The sequence below is a fragment of the Temnothorax nylanderi genome, unplaced genomic scaffold, assembly GCF_030848795.1.
Source record: "Temnothorax nylanderi isolate EJ_2023f unplaced genomic scaffold, tnyl_v1.0 TNYL_tig0642_pilon, whole genome shotgun sequence".
NCBI lineage: Eukaryota > Metazoa > Arthropoda > Insecta > Hymenoptera > Formicidae > Temnothorax > Temnothorax nylanderi.
In genome coordinates, this window is record NW_027249704.1 from 15,302 (window position 1) to 39,464 (window position 24,163).

The 24,163-nt window shown below is 39.5% G+C and overlaps 6 protein-coding genes across 13 annotated transcripts; 4 read left to right on the plus strand and 2 right to left on the minus strand.

Moving 5' to 3' along the window:
• The first annotated feature begins 255 nt into the window (after positions 1-255).
• Positions 256-10,719, plus strand: LOC139784558 (uncharacterized). 7 transcript variants are annotated; one of them, XM_071723748.1, is made up of 16 exons: positions 256-410; positions 2,399-2,485; positions 2,659-2,963; positions 3,079-3,220; positions 3,339-3,458; positions 3,576-3,838; positions 3,928-4,037; positions 4,137-4,802; positions 6,122-6,310; positions 6,548-6,888; positions 7,395-7,685; positions 7,848-8,112; positions 8,368-8,430; positions 8,516-8,769; positions 8,920-9,067; positions 9,171-10,719. In XM_071723748.1, the coding sequence occupies exons 3-16, from the start codon at positions 2,734-2,736 to the stop codon at positions 9,176-9,178; spliced, it is 3,090 nt and encodes a 1,029-aa protein (XP_071579849.1). In that variant the 5' UTR covers positions 256-410; positions 2,399-2,485; positions 2,659-2,733; the 3' UTR covers positions 9,179-10,719. The 7 variants fall into 7 exon arrangements, with proteins under 7 accessions (XP_071579849.1, XP_071579843.1, XP_071579847.1 ...); XM_071723742.1 differs by having other exon boundaries at positions 8,920-10,719; XM_071723746.1 differs by lacking the exon at positions 256-410 and adding an exon at positions 480-603 and having other exon boundaries at positions 8,920-10,719.
• Positions 10,720-10,856: 137 nt separating this feature from the next.
• On the minus strand, positions 10,857-14,316 carry LOC139784559 (phospholipase A1-like). Its single transcript, XM_071723750.1, has 7 exons — positions 13,960-14,316; positions 13,750-13,891; positions 13,425-13,552; positions 11,566-11,876; positions 11,368-11,458; positions 11,216-11,239; positions 10,857-11,116 (listed from the first exon to the last, which is right to left on the minus strand). The coding sequence occupies exons 1-7, from the start codon at positions 14,115-14,117 to the stop codon at positions 10,960-10,962; spliced, it is 1,011 nt and encodes a 336-aa protein (XP_071579851.1). The 5' UTR covers positions 14,118-14,316; the 3' UTR covers positions 10,857-10,959.
• A 1,440-nt stretch (positions 14,317-15,756) lies between these two features.
• Positions 15,757-16,978, plus strand: Pfdn6 (prefoldin 6). Its single transcript, XM_071723741.1, has 3 exons — positions 15,757-15,986; positions 16,287-16,482; positions 16,556-16,978. Exons 1-3 carry the CDS (start codon positions 15,923-15,925, stop codon positions 16,683-16,685), a joined length of 390 nt encoding a protein of 129 aa, XP_071579842.1. The 5' UTR covers positions 15,757-15,922; the 3' UTR covers positions 16,686-16,978.
• Positions 16,979-17,334: 356 nt separating this feature from the next.
• On the plus strand, positions 17,335-18,553 carry LOC139784554 (COMM domain-containing protein 2-like). Its single transcript, XM_071723740.1, has 5 exons — positions 17,335-17,541; positions 17,628-17,705; positions 17,789-17,871; positions 17,945-18,118; positions 18,195-18,553. Exons 1-5 carry the CDS (start codon positions 17,475-17,477, stop codon positions 18,399-18,401), a joined length of 609 nt encoding a protein of 202 aa, XP_071579841.1. The 5' UTR covers positions 17,335-17,474; the 3' UTR covers positions 18,402-18,553.
• A 143-nt stretch (positions 18,554-18,696) lies between these two features.
• Lop2 (long wavelength sensitive opsin 2) lies at positions 18,697-21,185 on the plus strand. The gene is made up of 9 exons (XM_071723736.1): positions 18,697-18,926; positions 19,002-19,205; positions 19,293-19,531; positions 19,631-19,737; positions 19,806-19,912; positions 20,010-20,157; positions 20,229-20,339; positions 20,439-20,602; positions 20,693-21,185. The coding sequence occupies exons 2-9, from the start codon at positions 19,012-19,014 to the stop codon at positions 20,808-20,810; spliced, it is 1,188 nt and encodes a 395-aa protein (XP_071579837.1). The 5' UTR covers positions 18,697-18,926; positions 19,002-19,011; the 3' UTR covers positions 20,811-21,185.
• Positions 21,186-21,300: 115 nt separating this feature from the next.
• On the minus strand, positions 21,301-23,717 carry Lop1 (long wavelength sensitive opsin 1). Of its 2 annotated transcripts, none has more exons than XM_071723737.1 (6): positions 23,579-23,717; positions 23,011-23,349; positions 22,678-22,925; positions 22,341-22,599; positions 22,092-22,258; positions 21,301-21,968 (listed from the first exon to the last, which is right to left on the minus strand). In XM_071723737.1, exons 2-6 carry the CDS (start codon positions 23,338-23,340, stop codon positions 21,839-21,841), a joined length of 1,134 nt encoding a protein of 377 aa, XP_071579838.1. In that variant the 5' UTR covers positions 23,341-23,349; positions 23,579-23,717; the 3' UTR covers positions 21,301-21,838. The 2 variants fall into 2 exon arrangements, with proteins under 2 accessions (XP_071579838.1, XP_071579839.1); XM_071723738.1 differs by having other exon boundaries at positions 23,011-23,364; positions 23,579-23,710.
• Positions 23,718-24,163: the final 446 nt, after the last annotated feature.

The window sequence follows — 24,163 nt, forward strand, 5'->3', positions numbered from 1 at the left end:
CGCACTTCCACTTGGCCGCGAGATACGAACGCAAGTTCTGCGGGATCTGAGAGTGGAGGTGATGGTGACGAGGAAGAGCGAATGCACGACGTCGGCGAACGACGCAAAGTTTTGCACATTTTACGGATATTATTTATTATAATCGTTCTTCTGTTCTCTGATCTCCGTGTTTTCGCGAGTCTCGCGCGACCCTCGCGACGATTAATCGCTAGTAACTTGTTGCGACGACGCCTAGGGGAGAAGAGCCACGAGCCACCGGCGGCGCGTGCGACATCCGGCTAGGTGCGCAGTCGCGGCCGCGCACCACCAACTATGGGTCCCGGGGGCAGTGGAACACTATAGAAAAATTTCCCAGTAGAGAGAGAGATTTGTTAGCGGAAAAGTCGTGCGACTCGTGAGTCGATCTCGATGTAAGTAAATAAAGGACCCGTGCGAGTTACTCCGGCGCCTTTGTGATAGCGACGCGCGTTTAACGGGCAGGTCCGGTCGTGCGGCTTTGGCGTGACTCGGGAGAAATCGGGACGCGTATGATCCGGAAGCATCCCGCTGGGAATCGACGACTCGGTTACGGCCAGGAGGCTGGCCCACGCGATTAAGGTTAAAGTGAGTCAGAGGAGTACGTGTGCCCGTGGCTTCTCGGGTCCGCTGTCCGCTCCGGGCCAGCAACCCCCCTAGCGGATGGATCGTGGAATCTCGCGTGACGTTCGCGATGCCTGCGGCGAACGCCATCCTCGACGTCGTCCTCGTACTCCTCGATCGCTCATCGCTCGTCGCGTTTACATAAATTGGAGGCCCTGGATCGGCCGATCGGGGCGCGTCGTCGCGGATAGGATTCGCCGAGGGATCCTCGTGCCCTAGCCTGGAAAAAACGTGTTGAGAGAGAGAGAGAGAGAGAGAGAGAGAGAAAGAGAGATACGCAGGTCGCAGGTAGACGCACGCAAGAGAGAGGGAGGGAGAAAGATCGAGATCGACGAAGAAAAGATCGCGACGAGGAGTCGTCCCTTCTCGACGGTGTGATTCGACAGTACATAATGGCAGTTGGTCTCTCTCGCTCCCGCCTCCCGCCTCGTCGACATCATTCCCCCCCCTCCCCTCTTCCACCGTTTGTCCATCCCTCCCTGTGACCCTCCTCGCGTTCCTCCCGACCGCCCGCGCGCTCTCCCTCTCTCTCTCTCTCGCCCACTGAGTCGTGATTTTTCCCCCCTTCGCGAGCACCCCGTTCAGCGAGAGACGCAGATCGTCGTCCTTGCGTACTCGTGGCTCGTGGCCTAAGAGGCGAGCGAGCGAGAGGCGGAATGTACGTGTCATGCCCCACCACAACTGGGATTTTTTTCGCCTCTATTATGGCGTAGCCAGTGAGACCCTCTCTCGCTCGCACCCGCTTGACGTTTCTCACGGCTGCTCGGCTGCCCTCTCGCCGCGCCGGGCCCTCTCCGGGCGGAACGCCTGCACCAACAGCTGTTTCGCCCGATCGTCGCCCTCTCGTGCATACGGTCCGCGTTTTCGTCGTGCGCGAGAGAAAAGGGGGAGGCTGGTGAAACGGAGAGCGAAAGAGAGAAAAGATGGTGACCCTCTCCCTGTAGTACTGTGCATAGGATTTTTTTCTCCCGCCCCCTCTCCCCCTTCCCCCCGATCGGTCGACCTCGACGTCGCGCACGGTGAGAACGAACTCCCGTCACCTCGACGCCGCGCGAAAGAGACGTCGTCGACCCTCCGTAGGGCGTCGCGCGCGCCTGCGATATCCGCAGCCCTCGTGCGTAATCGCGCGAGAATTCCAGTGTGCGCGTCTTCTTTGTTCGCCGCACCTCTCGCTATTCGTTCTCTTTCTTTCCCTCCCCTTCGCCCCCCTGCCGCATGCCCGCCCGCTCGTTCCCCCTCGCCGTCTCCTCCCACTCGCTCGCTCTCTCCCCCTCCCTCGCGCGCGCTCTCTTTCTCTCGCGCGGATCTGACAGCTCCTGTCAAAACGGAACTCGCGGTTCGTGACCTGTCGTCGCCCTTTCGCCTCCGTGGGCCCGCTCGACCCTCGTCTCCCTCGGTGTGCTCCCGTTCCCTTCTCTCTCTTTCTCTCTCTCTCTCTCCCGTCGTCCTCCCTCGCTCCCGCTCGCGCACCTGTTTCGATCTGATAAACGCGGAGAGGCGCGTGGGAGTGCGGCCGAGGACGTGCGTACGGACGTTTCTGACGTCTGGTCTTCTGCGTCTCGCGTAAAAGTCGCGCGCGTGTCTACGTTTACATTGCCGTGGGCGAGAACGGGTACGACGGGTGAGACGAGACGGACGGTGCGTCAACACGTCGACAGGCCCACGGGACAGTCGACAGAGACGCGTCCCCCCCTCGCGAAACGCGACGTAAATCCGGCCCGTTCGCGGATGGCTAACGGTTGCGCCCCATCTGTTTCAGATTCGAACAAAGGTAGCGGCGTGTTAAAGTGAGGTCTGCGAGCACTGTCAATTACTCAATCACCGAGCGAGGTGACGACTTTGTCATGTAAGTGGAACCTAGTGTAGCGGCATCCTGGGACGCGAAATTCGAAAGCTGGCGGTGTTCGATAGACGGGCATACTGGCAAATAGATCGAGTGGCGTTAATCAGGGCGTTAATCGTATATCACCACGTAATCTCGACCTGATCTTGTGACTCCGTCGTGTGGTTTATTTACAGACTTCGGCAGACTTAGATAGATATTCGTGATCTGCTTGCTTGTCTTGTGACATTCTCACGAGACCGGCGACGAAGATGTCAGTATTGAATCAAAGCGGCGAGGATGCGGTGGAGTGCCCTCTGTGTATGGAGCCGTTGGAGGTGGACGATCTGAGTTTCTACCCGTGCACCTGCGGATACCAGATATGCCGTTTTTGTTGGCACAGAATCCGTACCGACGAGAACGGCCTGTGTCCCGCGTGTCGAAAGGCCTACTCTGAAAATCCGGCTGATTTTAAACCCCTTACCAAGGAAGAAATAGCAAGGTACCCGCCGAATCTGTGTTATTTATCCGACATTTTTAATTAATACCGGCAAATGATTTCACCAGTAAAGACGTATTATCGGACCGAACGATCTATCCTCCCCTATTCCTTTTAGAATAAAAGCTGAGAAGAGATTGAAGGATCAACAACGGAAGCAGAGAGTTACAGAAAATCGGAAACATCTAGCGAACGTGAGAGTAGTACAAAAAAATTTAGTGTTTGTAGTAGGATTACCAATGCGGCTGGCAGATGCTGATGTGAGTATGGTCAATAACGGGCGTTCTATAAAGTGATCGATAACGCGAAGAGCTCCGTAAAAACACTGTATCTTTAAAAATAAGGAGATCACGACGTATAATATTTCGCATGCTTTAGGTTTTAAAGAAACACGAATATTTTGGGAAATTTGGGAAGATACACAAAGTCGTAATTAACCAGAGTACTTCCTATGCAGGGTCTCAAGGCCCCAGTGCTTCGGCTTATGTTACTTATCAAGTGAGTTGATTTTGTAAATTATTATTTTTTTTTCTTATTTCGCAGATGCCTCGTGAGTGAGGTAACAAGCAAATGTAATAAATATTGTAAGCAATAATGTTGTTCGTGTTGTGACAGCGTCAAGAAGATGCGCTACGTGCTATAGAGGCTGTGAATAACATTGTTGTGGACGGACGGACAATAAAAACATCATTAGGAACGACGAAGTACTGTTCGCACTTTATGCGTAACCAAGCCTGTCCGAAGCCTGATTGCATGTACCTGCATGATCTTGGGGACCAGGAGGCATCGTTTACGAAGGAGGAGATGCATCAAGGAAAACATCAGGAGTACGAGCGTAAGCTTGTGCAATCGTTACATGCACACGCGTCAGTCCAACGGTATAAAAATTTATTTCTTCATTTAAAGAAATGACAGTTTCTCGGGGCTGTTACGCGCATGAATCTAATTTCGATCTCCGTTCGCACAGGAAACCGACGCCATCACCACCTGTAACGGGCAGTATTGTTAGGGAAAGTGGAACTGTAAATTCGCAAACTAAAGAGGCCTGGCCGTCGTTGCAACCGGGACAGACAAATAGTGAGTAAATCTAAATTGTTTAGCATAATAAGACATTGTTAAACGTTAAAAATTTTTAACAAGAATTTTTGACGCTATGTATCAACGTCTTGTTTTTAGGTACACAAACCAGTTGTAAAGAAATAGCACTACCTGCGCAAACAACTTCACAGCACAGCAACGTGACGAGCGGAAACAGCACGGTAGCTCAACAAAGTCATATGTCCTCCGGGGTGCCTACGCATCAACAAAACAACAACAATAAGGGTGAAAGTGGTGTGGGTGTACGACGGGGTAAAAGTAATAGCGAAAGTAAAGCACAGGCAGTTCGAAACAAACAAAAAAATAGTCAAAACAAAGAGAAGCACGGTACTCGTACGACGTCGCGATCTGAATCAAGCTCAATCAACATGCAAAGTAGTTCACAGTCGCAAATTACCGGACAAAAGGACGTTAGAAACTTTTCCGCTGATACAAACGGTGAAATGTTGCAAAAATTGGGTAACAAGTGTAAAATGGAACAACAGCAGCAGCAGCAGCAGCAACCACAGCCATTACAAATTAGCAACAAAACATCAAAATTAGTTCAGTTACAGTCTCACGAAGTTAATGTAAATGGTGCATTTCAAAACGGGGAACGCCGGCATTCGGATAGTGAAATGGATCAACAGCGCGAAGGTAGTACGCCAGCTAGTACAATCTCGAGCACGGAAGACTCGAACGTAAATCACCAAGCCGAACACTTAGCTGAATCGAGCGAGGAAAATAGTGCCGCTGTTCTTTTGGGTGAGTTCTTTATCCTGATCATATATCTTTTTATATGTATCAAGTCCCTGGTAGAAGAATTCTATCAGGTAGAAGAATTCTATCAGGTAGAAGAATTCTATAAAGATCTGTAAACGATATAGGTTGAAAACGTTACGAAACTATTTTGGTTGATTTAATTTATAATCACGAAGTTCTATATTATATTTTCACAATACATTTGACGTTGATTATCTTTTTAGTTATAATTTGCCATTAACATCGTTACCAGAAGACTATTTTTATTGATCATTTTATATGTTTGCATATATGAATTATTTGAAAATAAATTGGCATGTATATGTACCTATATACATGTATATATATTCATGTATACATGTGAACATATGTACATATGGAGAGGTAAAAGCCATAGTGGTGTAAGTCAAATTTTTTAAAATTTAAAATATTGACTAATGCGCATAGATGCAATTTATATATTGTATAGATTGCGTCTATGCACACGAGTCAATATCTTAAAAAATTTGACTTACGCCACTATGGCTTTTACCTCTACATATACACACGTATATATATGTGAATATGTAGGTATCCATACACATATACATATATGTATATATATGGATATACATATACATATATATATATAATACCTAAGTTTATATATGTATAAAGCTTCCTCTATGAAGAAACAATAGCATTGTTATAAATTTGTCATTGGAAATCAAAAAAAAATATAGCAACTGTAACGTGAAATAATGTTAATCATAATATTTGTAACAAATTATGAGTTATTCAGAAAATACCTATCTTTTGCGTTGAACATACATTATAAAATTTGAGCGCGCAACAACTAAATAATATGGATCGTTTTAACATTCTAAATAATGTACAGTAAGCCAAAATTTATAATTATATTTTAACAATGTTGTCACACATTGAATAGTTTATTGATATATGCCAAAATAAAGAGAATTCTTGGAAAAAATCAGTAGTAACCGTTTTTTTTGTGTGTTTTTGTGTACACTTAAATGTTATATATTCCTTATAGATTTCGATGAAAAAAATGCTAGCGTAAACATTACTCTCACGAGTTCAATGTATCGCAACATATATTGTATTTTCCAAAATTATATGAGTTATACTATTTTGGTTTTGATACTTTTACATCTAAAGGGACATTCTTGTTGCTGTAACTTATTTAATTTTGTGTGACGTGTATGTAAATATTTCTTGAGAAGAGAATTGAATTGAATAGCTGTTTATTCTGGCATTGCAAGAGTATAGAAACGATTCTGACCGCGTTGTGTAGTATAGAGATTTTTGCGTATCATCTGTAGGTTCGTCTCCAGCTAGCACAAATTCATCACAAGGTGCCAACCAACCACCACCACCAGGATTACACAATGGATCTCAAATGCAACTCAACCATCGGTCGATCTTTCAGGCGGACAATAACAGTTTCTTCAGTTCAAACACCTTTCAGAAAATACCAACCACCACTTCGATGCCACTAAATTCCCTCGCAGGTGTATATATATATATTTATATAAGTTCTATACCTTTGTTCCTTTGCTATTATTGTTTGTTACTTGCTTTCTTTAGATAAAGATTCTAAAAAAGATGATATTTTATTTTCAAAAAGAGCCTAACGAAAAGGATTTAAAAAATTTTTAGCCTTATCTAGATGCTTTTGTTCTCTATTTTTCCATTTTTTGTAATCAGTGAAAAAATTACCAATGAATTTTATTTTTTTCGATATGTAGCAAATACAAATCTAGATTGGACGAGCACGGGAGTAGCTACGATACCCGATTCCTTACCGACAGTTCATTCTAGCGAAGATTGGCAGGCTGCTTTCGGCTTCCAGCCTGAATCTCGAACGAATCACATTATATCAAAATCCAGCCCAACCGATTCATCGGGAGTAACGTTCAACTCCGAGGGTTTTGTAGATGAGGAGGCTTATATAAATGCACCTTACACCGCTGCACTCACAGAACCATCATCTGGTACCTTCACGTCTAACTTACTTGTAAATTCATCTGCATCTAAATTTATGGCAGACTTTCAACAAAATTCATTACAACAAAGGCTTAATATACAGGTGAGCGGAATTATAATAAAATTCACAATAACGAATAGTAGAGGACCGAGCTAAATGAGAGTCAGCAGGCGCGGTAAACAGTGTGCAAAGGTTCCTTTATAGAATAATGGTCGTACGTTTCGGCCCAGGGGGTCGATTCTATATCTTGGGACGAGGTGAAAATTAAAAAAGTGATGAAATTTACTAGAGAATCTACAATTTCATTTGTCGAAATCTAGTAAATCTGTTCACTTTTGTAATTTTCACCTCGTCTCAAAATACAGAATCGACCTCCAGGTTTCGCACCATCATCAGCAAAAGATAAATTGATGGAAATGTTTTGAGCTATCGCCCTTAGCTCCTCTACTATCCGTTGATTTCCAACAGAGTCTTATATATCCATTTTATAATAAAATAAAATATTCTGTCTAAAAAAAATAAAAAGACGTTCTTTGTACATATATGCAAAAGTTTTTTGGAGATTAATGTATTACTATGTTACTAATATTAAAAATAAAATTTCCAAGGCGCAACAAACTCAAGAAAATTGTGAGTACGCAAAACAGAACGGCCACGCTACAATCGAAGAAATCCGGAATCATCGTGACGCAGGCTCAGACGTGAAAGCGGACGACGATTTAGGTTTCGACCCTTTCCACGAAACGCAGAAAGCATTAGCAGAACTTTTAGAAGACGAAATGCAGGTGCAACAGCAGAAGATATTCCAGCAACAACAGCAGCAAAGAGAACGAGAGGAGCAAACTAGGGTGCAGCATCACCAAACTCTCGCGAGCCTTAACCAACAACACTTTCCACAAGTAAATATTCTTATCGAAATCTCGAAAAAGGATACTTTTATTTCTTATTAGTACAATTAACATTTAATAAAACTTGGTCACATTTTAGGACTATAATTTAGTACCTTACACGAGATACATTCACGAATTAAATGAAACTTACGGAGACAAATATTGTTTTAGGTTGCGCATATAGCACACTTGCAGCAACAAGCTCAGCACTTGCAAAATCTACAGGCGCTTCAGTCGCATTCCCTCTTGTCCCGTCTTCCGCAAAATCTGTTACCAAGCGGCGCACAGAGCCCAGCACAGGGTACTGTGACGGCTACCAGTTTAGGACAGCGCAGTCGACTCCCGCCACCGGGTTTTCCTGGTTCCACGCCAAATCACATGAACTCATTCGGTCTCGGTATACCACGACCAGCACCAACGAATAGTGCCCTCTCTGGTTAGTGTTCCTCCAATTTTTCCATCAGGGATCAGGAATCATAGTGCACAGTGCGTGAAGTTTACATACGTATACGATAATCTATCGTAGCCGTAGATACAAAGATAAATTGTTAATTCGCGGATTTCTATAAGAAAGTAAAAAGATCTGTAAACATCTATCGGTCTATAAAGAATCACGAACGTGTAGATTTAGATATTGATGGGATATTGCTACTCACGATTTATTGACACCCGTCCAATGTTATGCTTGCAGGAGCGCAGCCACCTCAGCAGAGTGCGTACCTTCCGAACGGAAGCCCGCTTCTCAACACGCAAAGTAATAATTCTACTTGTTGATCTTCCATATTCGGATATTTTTAATATATTTGTAGTTTAACATATTGGATCGATTTTTCATACAGACATCGGCAAGTGCACGGGCGACGCGGTTTATACCCTGAAAGATTGGTGTGAGATTAATAATCAACAACAGCAGCAGTTCCACCATCAAGCGTTGCATCAGAAAGGATGGAACAATTTCGGACCTATCGCAGATTGGACTTCGATTGATCCGGCTATAGTTACTTCGTCTAGACCTCTTCCATTCCAAACTACCAACGCTTGGCAGTTTTCCCACATTCATCCTTCTCATGTGGTGGCCCATAACGCGCAACAGGTACGAAGTTTTGTGTTTTGTTTATTTTTGACAAATGGTTCTTTGTTACTCGTCATAGAATATAACAACGCGAATTTTATTTACTCTGTACGGAATATATTCTATGCCAACGATGCATGCAAACGTTAACTATTTATATTTTGTGCGCAGGAGCAGAACGCACCTGCTCAGCATTGGGCGATGCAACCACCTCCTGGCTTCGCTGCGCCTACAACTACAGGACCGCTGAATAATCCGCAGCCGAGCACGACCGCACAACCGCACACCAAGCTCATCTCTGCAGGGTCGGAAATCGAAAGTAAGTTGATCGCGATCAAGCTCCGTGCAAACTAATAAAAAGAACAAAACAATGATACCCTATAATGCGCGGTATCGAGATACATAGGCCGTCTATATTGCAGACCTATAAGTCTGATGCGTGAGGCGAACGAGTCGAGGCGTCGTAATGTTTCCGGACGTGGCAAGATCAAATCCAGCAAATGAAAGAAAAAAAAAGCGACAGTCGATAATGTACGTTTTCCTAACGCTTCTATAATAATCTTTCAATGTTTAATTTCCAATCTCCATTTATTTGTGCGAGTATTTAATCGAATAAAATATCGGAATAAAATATGAGTTAATGCGTACTCATCGATGTAAGCGAAGATTATACGTCAAGATTATACATCTTCCTCATGATATTATTTTCTGAATTATAGCAAAATTTATCATATTTAAGTCGGACTATCGTTATAAGCGAAGTTTATGTAGGATATGAAATATTAAACGGATGAATGATTAAGATGTCAAGAAGTGATCACGATAATTGCAAGTACATTTCCTTTCTGAATTCTTATTATAAAAATACTATTTTCTTCAAAACGTATTAAAATTGAAAATTAATATATCCTGTGTTTATAAGCTTTATGAGATTAAGAAAAAATACAGCAGAAAACTATTAGAATGCAAATGTAATGAAACTTCCTGAAACGTTGCCTAATTTTATATCTGTCAAAGTTAAAAAATGTGTTTTAAATTAAAAGCTTTGTTATCGCATATCTAAAAGCTCTATTGTTATATCGAAAGAATTGTTATATATATCTATATATATATTTGTGTATATATATATATATATGTATTTGTACCTAATAGTACGATACTATGAATCGTCTTTTACATATTTTGCTATTTTATAATATTGCTTTTATCGCGTTAAAATGTAATTAATATGTTTCATCCAATTATTTTGAAAAGCTAAAATTCTTTTATCATTGAGCAGCATATAACGTAACATGATTTTACTATCGTTACAGTAAAATAACGTGGAGTTTTATTATCTTTGCACACATAAATTTTCTTCGAGTGCACTGGCGTGTGTATCACACATTGTGATACTGTAAGGCGCGGACTCGTTGCTAAAAAAGCAAAAAGACTAAGAATTAGGATCTCCTAACTTAGTTTTAATAATCATTTTAATGAACGTCTTGAGTTGTGAATCAATTTGATTGAACACACAGGTCATACAGATTAAGGATTATCTGTACTAACCGAAAGAATAGCGATATTTCCAACCTCGCGACAAGCTCGATGTCGATGTATCAATATTGATTAAGGAAAACTACAGGTGGCTGTTCGAAAAAGATTAACAACGCGACAATGTATTTTATTTACGAATTGCGAAGCGAGAGAAAAAGAAAGAAAGACAAAGGGAATATTAACACACAATGTACGATAAACGATGCGAGAGAAACGTCTGAGCGATGTACTACGATGTTCATACGACGCGAATTACGTTGAACGAGAGTTATTCCCGCAGCAGATGATTATCGAGAGTATCTCTGTCGTTTTTAAGGCGAATAACGAAAGAACGTCACATACACAAGAGAACGAATGAGATAATAAAAAAGTATAATTATTATAAAATTTAATTCAGTAAGATAATCGAGAAATATACGATAATGCGCAATGAAATTCCTGTGATGGTCCTATTTTCGTCTTTTCCTTTATCAATTTTCCATTCACTTAGTTTTATTAAACTTTATAAATTACAGGTGTTCGTTTTCTTTCATCAGTAATGGCTCAAGGATTTTGAGAAAGAAAGATTTGCATGCTGGTCAAACGATTTAATTTAATTGCTTATTTACAATTGTCCATTGTAAAATTTTATTTATATCAGAATGAGATTAATGTTTCAAATTAAATATGCTGCTGTTATTGCTGCTTGCAGCTGAAAGTTTTCTGTGTACAGGAGGAATCCTTTTCAACGAATACGTAGAATTGTCCCTTCGTGGAACAACTGGCGTCCAATATATTATTGTGGTTTATTACAATACAATCCGTTGTGTTAGAACTAGGATAAGGAGGTGAGCTGAAAAAAAAATCAAGTCGTATAATGAATAGTACAACAATCACAAAATAACAGAAAGAATCTGTACATAAATAATCCCAAGTAACATCTTATTTATACCTTTGGAATGGTAATAGCTTATTCCTGAAAATAAAAGAAAAAGGAATTAAAGAATTATTATAAATATGTGTAATAATTTGAGACTTTTCAGGAAAAACTCATGAAAGTTGAATTGAGCTAAGCTGAAGCATATGCAGAAGGAAGGAACTTACTTCAAAGGAACACCAGGGAATGTGCAATTATCTTTCAACGAATCGGTTATATAACTGATAGATCGGCTGTGTGAGCAACTGACGTCCACGCCTAAAACGCGAATTTGTTTCATTTACAAATTATCGTTTCTTTCCTGTCATTTTAGCAACATTCAACGTCTCTCCGTACGCAATAATTAGATGCAATTGATTTCTCACCACATCCTGGTTGCATATTTCCATTATTGAACTGTAAGTCCAGGTGACCTATACGATACGATATCCCGAGAGTCGACGTGTGAAAAACTTTTACACAACCGGCATCCGACTTACACAACCTATCATCGCATTTTTTCCTACCGAACAATGGCTTTGCGGGATCGGCGGCAATGATGAGCTTTATCTTGCCCAGGCCCATTTTGTCTACCTCTTTTGCGGCAAAGCCGGACACGTGCGCGCCAAGACTGTGGCCGATGAATATGATGTTTTTCACCGGAACACCACAGTCCTTGACACAGGTCTTTACATAGCTGCAAGAGAAAATTCGGTAAATATTGAATATAACTCCCCTCTCTCCGATTACTTTAAAATTTGCAAATTTTGTATATTTTGGGTGGTAAAAGAAATTCTGAGAAGGAAAACTGTCGCTCATTATAATTAATACTTAAAATATTACGGTAAGTAAGGAAATGACAACTGAAACGATAATTTATGTGTATATATATATATATATATATATATATATATATATATATTTCGCTTCTTAGTTCAATTAGATCATATTATGTTATCTACAACTTTATTTAATTATATATTTAAAAAAAATAATCTTTGTTAAAGCAGAGAATAGTAGAAAACATAAATACAGAGTATTCTCTGCTTTATTTAATTATAAACAAACGGAGCATAAGCGACGATTTTCCTTCTCAGAATCTTTTTTACGATTCAAAATACATAAAATTTGAAATTTTCAAAGGAATCGGGGGGAGGAAGGCCGTTATATTCAATATTTACCGAAAATTTAATCGAATATATGAATCCGTGGACATCACATCTTCAATACACGTAAAATTTAATTTTTCGAATACTACATTTATTTGACATTATATATTAGCTATATTATGTATGTTAAGGTATTCCTTTCACGGAGGAGCGTATTTTGTAGGCGCTTAAGCAGGGCCTCAGCAAACTCTTGTATATTGCATTAAACTTATATAAAATCAAGTTATAATTGATTATTATGTTTAATTATAAGAAAAAAGTGAAAATATGATGTGTATTTAGAAATTTTTCATTTTTCGGTAAATTTTACTGTCAGAATAATATGGCAACACTGCGCTTTTCAGGGCGCCGATTGTAAAATGTGAAGTTGATAACAAAAGTGTCAATGTAAGTGTCAATTTCATTAATCAAAGAATATTGTGACATTTTCTTTTTATCAAAGAGAGATTTTATAATAATAATGAATGATAAGAAACATAAAGTGAGGAGTAATGTGGGCAAAAATAAGGGACAATTTGTGAAAATAAAAGTGAAGCAGCGCACTCAAAATATAAATATAATAAATAGTTGATAATAAACCGTATGTGATGAACTGAAGTGTGACATGAGCGCACAGCTTGCAGCGTTGCCAAATAATTCCTTGAAAGTCGCCATTAAAAATATTCATCTATAAACCACATTTCAAGTCAACTTTTAACATAAATATTTTGTTTAAATATTCGGTGACTCTGTATTTTTATCGGCACTATCGAAAGTATAGAGTTTAGCGAATATGTAGCGCAGTTAATATTTAATATCTTAAGATATTTGATAAACAAATTATTACATTGAAATGTGGAAAATAGACTTTTTCGATAACGTCACATATAAATATCGAATTTTCAAAGTCATAATTCTTCTTTATATGTTCGGTAATGTGGTTTAATTTTTTTCTAGCGTAAAGATATGCATTTTAACTTTCTCGTACCAAAAAATCAGTTAATTCTTAAGACTTTGGTGTCATGAAAGGAATATCTTAATCATAAATATTGTTTTATTTAATATTACATATCAGTCTTTTTTTTTAGTAATCATACCTTGCTATGAGTTCACCCATCTCACGAGTGTTCTTCACTGCCGCGGGATATCCCGCGAACTTGATAATAGGTATCCCATTAGTACAGGCTCCTTGAGACCAATCCATCGCAAATACCGTGTAGCCTTTCTGTAAAAATAGTAAATTATTTTATTAAATTTCTGACAACGTCAAGAATTCATCAATTTCATCAAGAAGTTACTTTATCAATTCTTGTCTACTCTTCACTACGTTTTACGATACTTTTCTATTGAAATAAGAATTTTGTCTTTTTTAGGGGCGTTATATTTTCATTCCAATTACTCATGCGAATATATAGTATCTACCTGTTCCAATTGTGAGGACAGCTCTCGGAAATTAGTCGTGTTTCCAGAACTGAGAAAGCCATGGGTTACAAAGGCGACCTGTTTCGATGGGTCGATATTATTGCAGATCTCCTTTGTGCTAATATTTTTGCCTTCGAATTTACTGAAAAAATGATAGATATAATCGGCGCCAACGAACGAGTTGACAATGGACATTCGCGCCTTTTTTACCTGTTGTACAGAAACACCGATACCGATTTAACGCCGAGGATACAGGAATCTGAGTTTAAAATGTCGCCTATACCCTCCACGATTCCTGGTTTAGGCTCGGCACGTAAATACGCGCATTGTACAAGAAAAATTGCAAGTATCGTAAAAACCGCCCTCATCGTGCGCAAAATAGGATATTGGCGAATCGACGAAGGGAAGCTGATAGACGCAGGATGAGGGATCTCGCAATTATTAGCAAACTTTTATACGTACACAAGTACGTTTTACACCTTTATACGCAAATAAGTACTGACATTTGCAACATTGCTGGCGGCTGTGCAAACTGTTCAGCGAGCGCGGAAAATTTGCGGAAGTATATTTTACGGTATCAATATTGTTGCGGCGAACGATCAACAATATAAACTGCCACCGCGTACATCTCTTCCTTTTGCGACTCACTTTTATTTCCGACATTATGCGGCAATAAAAATGACAAAGTGTCGCACGGACAAACATTTATTTCGACTCGATCTGCCTTTGATGTTATTATTTAACGATATATTAACGGCGCGATATACGTCACGCGTATCTTCGCACCGCACGTCGATCGAATTAAATTGAAGTTTTATTGAACAGGACAATTTTTATTGGCAAACGCTTCGACGATCGTATACTTTAACGAAATACACGAATGCCCTGATAAATGCCGAAATCGAAAACGACAAAATCGTGCAGGATTTCACGCAAAGCGCATATCGCGAGACGGTGTCTTCATTTTGCATTTCGCATTCACGTAAGTTCGCGAGGATGAATGGGGAAATTTATACATTTTAAATTCACGGAATAATCACATCGCTGAAATGTCAGCAAGTGCATAAGAGGGGTTTGCTTATATGATATATTGCGAGGGATCCCCAGATAACAAAACGCCTGTCATATTTACGAAATATGTGCGTAAACTCGTGACGAGAATTTGCGCAAATAACATGTAAAGTTGCGTCTGCAACAATATCTTATCTTCAAAAAAAGGAGCTTGTCGAACATAAAGAATGAATTAAATCTTTTAAAGATTCACGGAGAATTTTGGATGTCAATAATATATAGACAATGCCAGAGCCAATTCAATTTTATCAATTACAGATCCTTATTATACTTACAATTAAACAATAAAAACATAAAGATTACTCCTAGTTATCTACGGACTATTTAAATAATTCTTATAATATTAATAATTAATTATTATAATATTAATAATAAAAATAACTGAAAGATTATTCAATTAATCGTAGTGGTGGCTGGAATAAAATTAGGATTGGTTCACGCGCGCGAAAATTTAAATTACGCATATAACAATACAACAACTATTATATAGCTCATTTAAAATTGAGCGCTGTCATCTGTCTTATTAATCATCAATTTATGATTGATTTCACACTTCATAAATATTTAAATATCCTAATAATTTTAATAATAAATACAACACACGGAAAGGTTATTCAACTAATTAATTAAAAGTCAGGATTATATAGTTCACGCGCGCAAGAATTTAAATCTCGCACTATGTACGCCGTGAAAATGCTCGGACATAATAATATAACAGTTATAATAATTACTAGATACTTAAAGTATATTTCTCTCTAAGAAATGTTTTAAAATTAAACGCGGCCGCTTATCATTCCATTTATAATTACCTCTATTTCTTCTAATCTAGAATGACCCGATACCTTCGGTTGATTTCGGACACCCTGTATACACGGATTGAAGGAAAGCTATCGAGATGTATCGAATCGAATCGAATCGCGCGAGGCGATACGATCGAGGAACCAAATTTGGTTATGTCGGCGTCGTCGGCGAACTGCGAAGTCCTTGTTGAGATTGCATCTCCGCACGAATTTTCGGTGTTGTCATTGAACGGCTTGACGGTGCGTCTTATAAAATTAAACCGCTGCTTGTTTCTCGACGCAGTTAAAAATATCGGATAATCATGGTGGAGGAAATTCAAAAGAAGCTACAGAATGAGGCCGACACGCTAAGGCAGATCCAAAAAGGTTAGAAGAAACCTTCACGAGTATTTTTCTGGAAAGCAATGTAAAACCACTCCTCTCTCTCTCTCTCTCTCTCTCTCTCTCTCTCTCTCTCTCTCTCTCTCTCTCTCTCTCTCTCTCTCTCTCTCTCTCTCTCTCTCTCTCTCTCTCTCTCTCTCTCTCTCTCTCTCTCTCTCTCTCTCTCTCTCTCTCTCTCTCTCTCTCTCTCTCTCTCTCTCTCTCTCTCTTTCTCTCTCTCTTTCTCTCTCTCTCTCTCTTTCATTATTTAGCTTATTATTTTTAATATGTCTGTTACATTTGCAGAATACAACAAGGCGCTGAGCCAAAGGCAGCAACTGGATGGTCAGCTGAACGAGAATATCATGGTGAAGAAAGAGCTGGACATTCTGAAGGAGGAGAACGACGTGTTCAAGCTGATAGGACCTGTGCTCGTGAAGCAAGAGTTGTGCGAGGCCAAGCAGAACGTCGACAAACGCATGGATTACATCAAGGCCGAGCTGTAGGTTTTGCCGATTAGAGATCATACCCATTGAGTCTGCTTTTGGATTTACATGTGACGAAACGAATTTCAGGAAACGCGTGGATGACCTGATGTCTACCCTGGACAAGAAGCTGGACTCTCAGAGGGACGTGATAGATAAATTACAGCAAGCGTTTCAACAGGCCCAAATTAAAACGTCGATAAATCAACCGAAATCGTAATGTTGTACAGACCGCGACTTTGTGGAACTATCAGTTGTATAATTAATAATTCTAATTAATAATTATAAGCGCTTAAGTGACATTGTTACGTATAGTTTCATCATTTGGTACACGAATATGGCGTTTGTTTCATTTATACCATAGACGATTATTAATACAAATCTTGGCTATGTGTCACGACGATCGTCCAAGTGCAATTTATGTAAATTAAAAGCTGTATAAACTTTCCAGAATATTCCCCCTTTCGGAATTGGTCCTTACATTGATTAATAAGACGACTGATTACTTTCTAACGATTAAGTTTAGTCTTTTACACCAGAGATTAATCGCGTAATCTTTTACGATGGAGCTATTAAAACTGTGATTAATTGTGACCAGCTGCGACTAGATTTAAAACAATCTTGAATATAAAATTAAATTACGAATATCGCCCTAATTCTAAGAAATAAAAAAACATAAAAAGTAAGTTAAACAGAGATTAAGTTAATCTGCATTGGTGGAAATGGACATTAGAACTAGAAAAAGATAAATTACATTAAAAATCTGCATTAAAAATGGACGTAAGAGGGGTAATTGTTTTTAATTGTATGTATGTACATACATTCATACGAACATTGAAATGGCCCGCTTCGCGCGACACCGGCGACACGTGAATGGCGTCCAGGGTCAACATGGCGACGACGTAGTGCCGCCCGTCTTGAAAGTAATTCCAGCATCGTCGGATAGCTATTTTCACACGATATTCGTTTTGCTTTGAGTAAGAATTTTAACTGGCGAGCGAGAACGAAAATGCTGTTGACGTTGAAGCCGGATCATAAGAAGCACGTATTGTTTCTAGCCGAACAATCATCGCCAGGTACGAGCGATCGAGTCGTCTGTCGACGAATGAATTTTATGTTTTGCAGAGAAACGTCAAGTATAAAACGCGTTTTCTCCTCGTAGTTTTGCAGGATTTCTGCAAACTGGCTCTGGATTATTTGCAGAAGGGCCCGAACGTCAAGGTGTACAACGCTGCCGCTCGTAAGTAGCTAATTTTGCAGAAACTAACAAAATGACAGTTACGACGATTGTTTACTGTACAAGCTGCTTCGTGCTCGTTTCAGAGAAGTTGAATGTCGAGTTGGACGTTATTAAAAACTCAGTAGAGGGTCTGGTCAATCTCCTGTTGGAGAGCTGCAAGCACAAGGTAACCTGTTGAGACCCTATTGACGGTTTGTGTAACAAGAGCGTTGTTTGATGTATGTACTCGAGTTTTGCAGCTGAGCGCGGAGGATTTCCGGGATTCCGTGGTCGCTTTAGGCTTCACGGAGGACAAGGAGGCGATACTGAGTAAATTGTATAACGTTAAGAAGAACGAAGTCTCGGACGCACTCGAAGAGATTGGATTTAAACTACCCAGATACCACGACATGGAATGGAGATTCGAAGTACAGGTAGCAGAGTCTCCGTATCTCTCGTTTTGCCCCTCCGTTTCAATTTATAATTGAATTATATCATTCTGCGTCACAGACTGCGTCAAGATCCCTGTTGAAACAAGTTGCGCCACTCGTCACTCTAGATTTGTCACTGAAGAATCCTGATAATCCAGAGGAAATTGAACACGTTCTGCTGCAAACCGATCCGACTAACTTGCTTCATATGACTCAACAACTAGAGGAGGCTCTGCAAGAAAGTCGTAGTCAACATATTCGCAGAATTTCAAGAGCAGTAAAATGAGGCTTTTTGTAATTTGCATAATCATACTTGGGGCAATTTATAAATATAATGTGTAATATATTTAAAAAAAAAAAATATATATATATATAAATAGATATAAGTATAATGTCCAGAAATAAATAAAAAGATTTTTATCTGTAGAAACTACATAAGTTTAGCTTTGTTATCTAAATCACATTTAAACTCTGCACCTGTAAAGTTTCACTCTAGTCAGATCATCTCAAATAATAAGCGACAGTAATCACATATGCGTGACACACGCATTACATACGTACATATTCTACTAAGACAGTTGGATACATATTTGCATATGTAATTGGATAATTTTATAGGATCTGTATGTCAAGTATATAAGAGAAAACTTCAATCTTCTCACACTTGTGCTGTAAATACGACACAGTTACCATTATAGTTACTATTCTTTATCAAAGACTATTGATGTTTTACAAACTGGGCCTTGAATTTGTTGCCTCGAGACCTAGATCCAGCAGGACGGTTGTACCTTGAACATTCCAGTGTCAAGAAGTATGTACATCTGTGACTTTTATGCATCGTACTTTTAAGTGGTTGCTAACTTCCCTACCAATTCTTTATCAATAGTTTGCAGAAAATGGAATCCCTTGTTACAATAAGTGCCGAAAATCTGACCTCGACCATTTTATCTGGAACCTCCACTATAGCGTTTACTGATATACTAACAACGACGAACGGACCCCGGGCTATGCGGCAACTCATGGGTTTCAACAATCAAACTGTAGTGGATAAAGTGCCTCCGGATATGGTGCACTTGATCGATTCACATTGGTCACTATTGATTTCTTCATACCAATTAATATATTCCTATATCATTTGCTTTTGCAAAGTCAATCTCACTGAGCTCTGAAATTACAGGTATCAGTATCCACCCATGGATCCCATGTGGCACAAAATTTTAGGCCTTGTAATGATTGTATTAGGATTTATGGGATGGACCGGTAATGGTGTTGTAGTATATGTATTCTTGATGACACCCTCCCTAAGAACGCCGAGCAATCTTCTAGTGGTAAATTTGGCTTTTTCGGACTTTATCATGATGATCATCATGTCGCCTCCTATGGTAGTCAACTGCTACTACGAGACCTGGGTATTAGGTAATGCAAATTTCGTCCTCTTTCATCATATTAATATTGTTTTTATAAAGTGTATAAAGTACATGTAGCAAATAACGTATAAATTAATTTTACGTTAAGGACCATTAATGTGCGACATATATGCCATGGTTGGCTCTTTATGTGGATGCGCCTCAATATGGACTATGACTGCTATTGCTTTCGACCGATACAATGTTTTAGTGAAGGTATGTAATATGCTTCTATGTTAATACATCAAGTGGGAACAGTAACCAACATGAATCAATCTCTTCAGGGTATGGCGGGAAAACCACTCACCATCAAGAAAGCGCTACTCGAAATTTTAATAATCTGGCTCTTTGCTTCAGTATGGACGATTTTACCTATGGTAGGATGGAACAGGTATAACATCAAAATAACTAAAAAATTATATTTATAAAAAAAATTTCTTATACTTTGTAACGCATAGTATTGTAATGTTTTATAATGTGACGATTAGATATGTGCCAGAAGGCAATATGACCTCTTGTGGTACAGATTTCCTCGCCAAGGATTGGAGTTCTAAATCATACATCTTAGTGTATTCGATATTTGTATATTATACGCCACTCCTTACTATAATTTATAGCTATTACTTTATCGTTTCGGTAAGTACATTTGTACGTTACAGCATTAAAAAAGATTTGGTGTTTGTAAATGGTGTTTTATAATCTAACAGACAGTAGCTGCTCATGAAAAAGCAATGAGGGAACAAGCGAAGAAAATGAATGTTCAATCTTTGCGATCTGGAGATAACCAAAACATAAGTGCAGAAGCAAAACTGGCAAAAGTATGGAAAGAGAGATATATCAAAATTATTATAAATATATTAAGTGTCGGAAAAATGATTTGAAAAAATCAAGATTGACATCTGCTTGATTGATTACAGGTAGCTCTAATGACCATTTCCTTGTGGTTCATGGCATGGACACCATATCTGGTTATTAATTATACCGGTATTTTTGGTGGTGGTCTTAGTCCTCTTTCCACCATTTGGGGATCCCTCTTTGCAAAGGCAAACGCTATATATAATCCAATTGTTTATGGAATTAGGTAAATAAAATTTTTAAATAGCTGATATATTGTATATAATCATTAACGTTCTTGTATTGCATTAATGTTCTTGTATTTTATTTTGCGTAGCCATCCAAAATATAGAGCAGCGTTAAAGGAAAAGTTACCGTTCTTTGTATGTGGCTCGACCGAGGATCCATCCGCGGCTGCGAAAACTGCAGAAACATCATCTACGACCACAACGTAATTCCGAGCAATGTAATAATTTCTAAATATTGTGATATAATATAATTAGAGTATTATAGTTCTTGAGGAAATTGACGAATCAGTAATACTGGATATATTATGTGATAAATATGTAACTCGTTGTGGAAATTTGTAACTTGTAAAGCTTTAATAACTACTACGGATAACCGATTATGTAAGAAGCTACATATATAGAATTTTAGTGGACTAACTCTATGCTGTACGTGGTAAATTCTCATTTGGTTTTAAGTCTTCTCTTTTGTTCCTTACTTTTACTTCAAGTGTTAAATATTGCAGGGATGAATGATAGAAGGCACTTAGTGCCAATTGTAGTAGGCAGAAGAATGTTATTCAATAAATCATTTGGGAGCATGTAGCTAGAAGATCTCCTATCCTAGGATCTTAAAATGTAACAAAAAGATTATAATGCACGATATTAGATGCACGTACATACATATATGTTTAAAATTTTCATGATTCGATTAGAAATCTTGTTATGTTTGCATGCAGAATTTATTTAATTCTATAAAATTAATTATACAGATATCATCGTCTTATCTCACGACGATGTAATAGATTTAACAATATTATATGTTTGCTAATTCCAAAATGACCATGTATTCCAAGAGATGATAAAATTTACAAACTGCGCTATGAGCCATTTGAGAAATTCGGCTCGTGGTGCAGCCGAACTATAAAATGTATCATAGACTAACAGCTATAATGAAACTGTTTAGCCCTCGATCTTTCGTTGTTAATTTTTCGCATATCGAGCTTAACTTTGGCTTAGGTCTCGCTTTGACCACAATTAATCGTACGACATTTCTCTTACGGATATAAAATCGGTTAAATACATTCTCGGTGGTGACGTATCTCTTGCACGCGTTATTTAATGCAGCTATTTACAACTCATGCTTGACGATGATGCGATATTTCTTTATGACTGATATAACAATATCTCAACGGCGTTACGTCCATTTAGCAAATCTATTGCATTGTCAAAAAACCGATGTGTATAGCGTCATTATTTTATGCGGCAGGTTTTTCGCCTTCTGTAACCGTGGTAGTCGTAGACATTGTGTCCGCCACAGGCGCCGGTTCGGTGGTACACGCCAGAGATGGGAACCTCTGGAAGAGAGCAGCTCGGTACTTAGGATGGCTGGAATCATACAAAGAAAAGATCAGCGTCGTTAGAAGTATATGCGAAACAATCATCTAATTTATCGTATTCTATCTGTAAAAATGATGGTATATTTCAAAGAATGGAATTGTCGCGACTCACCTGATGCCGTACACAATGGGATTGTATACAGCGTTGGCTTTGGCAAAGAGAGAGCCCCAGATCGTGAAGAGCGGGCTGATCTTGGTCGTCTCGAAGATGCCCGCGTAATTGATGACTAGGTACGGAGTCCACGCCATGAACCACAGGGAAATGGTCATGAGAGCTACCTATAATTAGTAACGTCGTTATAGCGACTGCGTAAATGAGAATAGATCGATTCGAAAGAGTCTACAAGGCAAGAATCCTTGCCTTTGCCAGTTTGCATTCGGCGCTGGTGTTCTGGTTCTCGGCTGATCGCAGGGAAGCGACGTTCATCTTCTTCGCTTGCTCGCGCATGTTCTTCTCGTGAGCGGCGACTGCCTGAATGATGAAGAAGTAGCTGTAGATGATGAGGAATAGCGGCATGAAGTAGCAAAACATGCTGTACATCACGATGTACGACCTGGAGAACATGTCCTTGTTCAAGTAATCGGTACCACAGGCAGTCATGTTGCCCTCGGGTACGTAGCTGTAAGAAGAAAATATACATTAATGACAATACTCTTATAAAGAATATTTAATATTATTTTAGATTTTTGCATCTCACCGGTTCCATCCGAACACCGGGGCGATTGTCCAAAGTAACGAAAAGAGCCAGACGCCGAATATGCGAATGAGGGCACCGTTAATGGACATTGGCTTAGCAGACAAACCTTTGACGATTACATTGTACCTATCGAAAGCGATCATCGTCATCGTCCATATGGAGCCACATCCGAACAGGGAGCCCGCCAAGCCGTACAATTCACAGAACAAGGGTCCTAGCACCCAAGTCTCGTAATAGCAGTTGATCACCTGCCCGTATCGTTAATCAAACATATATAGATCCTGTCGCATATCTCGTTCGCGAATGCCTAAGAATGACGTACGCGGTACGCACCATAGCTGGAGACATGGCCAACATCATGAGGAAGTCGGAGATGGCGAGATTGACGACGAGCAGGTTGCTTGGAGTGCGGAGACTCTTGGTGGTGGTGAATATGTATACCACCATGCCGTTACCGATTACTGATATTACGCCGAGGACACCGATGATGAAGCCGAGAAGCGCATGCCACAGAGGGTTCATCGGCGGGAATTGGTACCAGTGAGCGTCGACCAAGTGGAGCATCTCCGGCGGCACCTTGTCGACCACCGTTTGATTACCAAATCCGCCTCCTTGCGCCGCCCATGTGTAGGCTGCATGGCTCGGTCCGGACGCGAGAGACATGATGATGAACTATATGAGAGATCTCTTTATATTAATTAATATATTCTTATGTGATTATACCATTTATATAGTCACTTGACTGTCTAGCGTTTAAAAGAATTTGAAAACGAAACCAAGGATAACAAGTTATTTGCAAATCTCGCGTTAGCAAATTCTCACGTTTTCCTAATTGTAGATAATCACGGTCGAAGAAATAGATCCGGACAAATCGGACAAGCACGTAAATCGCGCTGCTCACCTGCGTTCGTACTACTTGGATAAAATTGCCGTGGTGAACAAACTAATCCAAATAATCGTCGGCGTGATTTCTTGTAACGGTCTTTCCGTGAAGACGCTTGCAGGTAGAGTTCCCTGTTCGGTCCACCACCGGTTGCGGCTCGAAGTTCGCCGCGACAACGTGCCGCGCTTAAATATGCATCGCGGTCCTACGTGTTTACGACGTATATACAACATCTTTCTAAGTCGCCAAACAGCCTTAAGATGTTCTCTATTAGATTACGCAGGATTTGGGAATACCTTGAGAGTACCTTGAGTGTCGAACACAGAAGCCTTATAAGGATGCAACAAGAATAGAATGTGATAAATCGACCGTTGATACAGATTGACCGAAATCGACGATTCCTGGTAGTCTTAACAAATTTTTTAATTGTTGAAGAATCAAATTATTTTAATATCTCACTAATTCTAATATAAGAATAATAATTATTATAAATCTTTTTTACAATTTCAAGGATATAGATTAGATAGAAATATGTGTATATAAAAAGAAATTAATATATAAAGTTTTTTTACATTGAATAGATTTTTTGTAATTTATAACAAA

What these genes read in the sequence shown, in the direction of transcription:
- LOC139784559 (XM_071723750.1), bottom strand. Translation starts at nt 14,117, where the DNA reads ATGAGGGCGGTTTTTACGATACTTGCAATTTTTCTTGTACAATGCGCG. An exon ending in ATGGGTGAACTCATAGCAAG is followed by an intron (nt 11,877 to 13,424) that starts GTATGATTACTA and finishes TTTCTCTTGCAG; the next exon opens with CTATGTAAAGACCTGTGTCA. An exon ending in AAGCTATTACCATTCCAAAG is followed by an intron (nt 11,117 to 11,215) that starts GTATAAATAAGA and finishes TTTTTTTTTCAG; the next exon opens with CTCACCTCCTTATCCTAGTT.
- LOC139784554 (XM_071723740.1), top strand. Translation starts at nt 17,475, where the DNA reads ATGCTGTTGACGTTGAAGCCGGATCATAAGAAGCACGTATTGTTTCTA. An exon ending in AGCCGAACAATCATCGCCAG is followed by an intron (nt 17,542 to 17,627) that starts GTACGAGCGATC and finishes TTCTCCTCGTAG; the next exon opens with TTTTGCAGGATTTCTGCAAA. An exon ending in TGGAGAGCTGCAAGCACAAG is followed by an intron (nt 17,872 to 17,944) that starts GTAACCTGTTGA and finishes CGAGTTTTGCAG; the next exon opens with CTGAGCGCGGAGGATTTCCG.
- Lop1 (XM_071723737.1), bottom strand. Translation starts at nt 23,340, where the DNA reads ATGTCTCTCGCGTCCGGACCGAGCCATGCAGCCTACACATGGGCGGCG. An exon ending in CCGAATGCAAACTGGCAAAG is followed by an intron (nt 22,259 to 22,340) that starts GCAAGGATTCTT and finishes TACTAATTATAG; the next exon opens with GTAGCTCTCATGACCATTTC. An exon ending in CCCATTGTGTACGGCATCAG is followed by an intron (nt 21,969 to 22,091) that starts GTGAGTCGCGAC and finishes GTATGATTCCAG; the next exon opens with CCATCCTAAGTACCGAGCTG.
- Pfdn6 (XM_071723741.1), top strand. Translation starts at nt 15,923, where the DNA reads ATGGTGGAGGAAATTCAAAAGAAGCTACAGAATGAGGCCGACACGCTA. An exon ending in GCTAAGGCAGATCCAAAAAG is followed by an intron (nt 15,987 to 16,286) that starts GTTAGAAGAAAC and finishes TTACATTTGCAG; the next exon opens with AATACAACAAGGCGCTGAGC. An exon ending in GATTACATCAAGGCCGAGCT is followed by an intron (nt 16,483 to 16,555) that starts GTAGGTTTTGCC and finishes AACGAATTTCAG; the next exon opens with GAAACGCGTGGATGACCTGA.
- Lop2 (XM_071723736.1), top strand. Translation starts at nt 19,012, where the DNA reads ATGGAATCCCTTGTTACAATAAGTGCCGAAAATCTGACCTCGACCATT. An exon ending in GCTATTACTTTATCGTTTCG is followed by an intron (nt 20,158 to 20,228) that starts GTAAGTACATTT and finishes ATAATCTAACAG; the next exon opens with ACAGTAGCTGCTCATGAAAA. An exon ending in CAGAAGCAAAACTGGCAAAA is followed by an intron (nt 20,340 to 20,438) that starts GTATGGAAAGAG and finishes GATTGATTACAG; the next exon opens with GTAGCTCTAATGACCATTTC.
- LOC139784558 (XM_071723742.1), top strand. Translation starts at nt 2,734, where the DNA reads ATGTCAGTATTGAATCAAAGCGGCGAGGATGCGGTGGAGTGCCCTCTG. An exon ending in ACCAACAACACTTTCCACAA is followed by an intron (nt 7,686 to 7,847) that starts GTAAATATTCTT and finishes ATATTGTTTTAG; the next exon opens with GTTGCGCATATAGCACACTT. An exon ending in TGGCCCATAACGCGCAACAG is followed by an intron (nt 8,770 to 8,919) that starts GTACGAAGTTTT and finishes TTTTGTGCGCAG; the next exon opens with GAGCAGAACGCACCTGCTCA.